Source organism: Arachis hypogaea, chromosome 17, assembly GCF_003086295.3.
Source record: "Arachis hypogaea cultivar Tifrunner chromosome 17, arahy.Tifrunner.gnm2.J5K5, whole genome shotgun sequence".
NCBI classification, from domain to species: domain Eukaryota; kingdom Viridiplantae; phylum Streptophyta; class Magnoliopsida; order Fabales; family Fabaceae; genus Arachis; species Arachis hypogaea.
In genome coordinates this window covers 59,331,256-59,333,632 of record NC_092052.1, presented here as the reverse complement: position 1 = coordinate 59,333,632, position 2,377 = coordinate 59,331,256, and the positions used below count along the sequence as shown (strand labels likewise).

The window sequence follows — 2,377 nt, the reverse complement described above, 5'->3', positions numbered from 1 at the left end:
ATTAAGAAAAGTTAGAAATAATGTTAAACACTAAAATTAGTTAGATAATTATTTTAATTTTTATTTATGTTTCTATTAGAGTTAATAATCAAGTGAAATGACGAATTTTTAAAAATCTTTAAAATTCATGTGAAACTATTTTATCAATTGCAACACGTTTTTAAATTAAGAAATAAATAATTATCATACTCTATAGTATTTATCATGGTTATAGACTCAAAAAAAATATTGAAAAGGCCGTTGAAAAATTAATATATATTGAAAAAATTTATTTAGAGAAAAAAGATACGTGACTGACCACTTTAATTAATATATATGATCTTTTGGTAACAAAGTGTAGTTTCACCTTTGAAATATGAAAATCGTAAAGAAATTATAATTACTATTAAACTACTCTTCCACCTTAGCGCATATAATAAGGATTGGTTATTCATTGTGGGAGGGGATTGAAAAAAAACATGGTATCAGAGCCATGGTATTTAAATATCTACCAAAATAAAATGTTAAAAATCGATCAAAGATATTTAAATACTATATATAATCAGCTCAAAGTTTAGGGTTAGCCTCATTCTTTTCTTTTTATGTTTGAATTTCCTCTTGTGACTTATATGGCCGAAATTGATCGATGGTCGAACCTTCATCCTGATCTTCTGTATCAAATCACAGAGCATCTGTATTCCTACCATGATTACATTCAACTTCGATTGATTTGTAAGGAATAGAACTCTAAACTTTCAAGCATTCCAAATAAAAGAAATCCGTAGCTGTTGTTACCTGGCATTACTCACGACTCTTCTTTGAGCCATATTCTTGAAAAGGAGCAGATCTACCACGTTATGTTGCCCGATTTTGATATTAAAGACAACTTAATTTATGGTTGTGGCTATGGATGGTTGATTACTGTTGTGATATCCGAGAGAGCAATACGAATGTTGAATCCTTTTGCTAAATCTCATCTTGACCTTCCTCCAATTTCAACTTTTTCAGATGTGGTTCGTTATCACCCTAACTGGCACGGGGATGAATATGTTCTTATGGAACTTAGTGACGGTTGGATATATACTATTGACGCCATTAGTTTTCATAAGTATGAGATTTGGAAGATTGTGATATCCTCCCCTCCTGACAATGACGATTTTATGGCAGTGGCTATATATGAAGAGTGCAGCAAGTTGGCCGTTTGTAAGCTGAATGACAGGAGATGGACACATATTCCAATAGAAAAGATATCGCCATTCTTTCAAGATATCATATTTTTCCAAGACAAGATATACGCTGTAGACTTTAATCTGTATGAGTTTGATAAGAAGGTCATTATGGACGAATTAGGGAAGAACCCCCCGCCTCAATTCGTGCCGCTACTGTCCTCCATTGGAGGAATATGTGAAGTCCCGCCTCCTGCCAAATTGGTCATGTACTATAATTACAGCATGAACAAGTATGTGATTGGTTGTGTTGAAGGCAATTTGTTAATGATAGTTAAACATGATTCTTGGGTTATGAAAATGCTACACGTCTGCAATAAATTTGATGTGTTCAAGTTGAACAAGAATTCAAAGGAATGGTCAAGAATGTATAGTTTAGAGGATTATGCAGTAATGATTGGATATAATTTCTCTGTTCAAATGTTTCCTCACAATTCCCCATATTGAAAGGCAAATCATATATACTACATAGACAACCAAGTGGAGTTGCACACTTCTGGCCCAGCCTGCAAGATATGGGCATCTTAAACTTGGAAGATATAAAGACCAATAGAATACATAAATTCAGTTATAATTTTAGTCTTTATTATTTTATTTTATCTTATCTTTAGTTGTTCTTATTTTTCTTAGACCAATGCTCTATATATATTTAGTTTACCTTCATAACACAATATATGATTCAATTCAATTCAATCAATCAAGAAATATAAAGTATAATATTATTCCTCTATTCTTTTCTTACTCTTTCACAATTTTATCATGGTATCAGAGTCTTGGTATCCTCCTTGAAGAGGATACATAAACTATCATCTTTCCGGTGAAAAATTACCCTACTTCTTTTTCAACCTCCTCCCACGATGAATAATCAATCTTTTAATTTAGCTCAGAATCCAACCAATCTCTAATACGTCCATCCAAGTAAAAATCCAGCATCAGTCTTGGTTACACCTGTTCTAACAGGAAACAACTATCATTCATGAAATAGTTACTATGGCCTGTCTGCGCCTTCTTCCGGGAGTTGCGTCTGCATGTTGTTTCAGCAGTCATGTCTGCATTCTGTTTCAGCAGTTCAATCTGCATCTGTTTTAGCAGTTCCATCTGCACTCTTATTGCGCTCCACGCGCCCTCTTTTTTTTATCGCGCTCTACGCGCCCTTTGAAGACCACTCTTAT

General features: G+C 33.4%; 1 protein-coding gene across 1 annotated transcript; it reads left to right on the top strand.

Annotated features, from left to right (window-relative positions):
* The first annotated feature begins 836 nt into the window (after nt 1-836).
* Nucleotides 837-1,652, top strand: LOC112763330 (putative F-box protein At5g55150). The gene has a single exon (XM_025809029.1). The coding sequence runs from the start codon at nt 837-839 to the stop codon at nt 1,650-1,652; it is 816 nt and encodes a 271-aa protein (XP_025664814.1).
* Nucleotides 1,653-2,377: the final 725 nt, after the last annotated feature.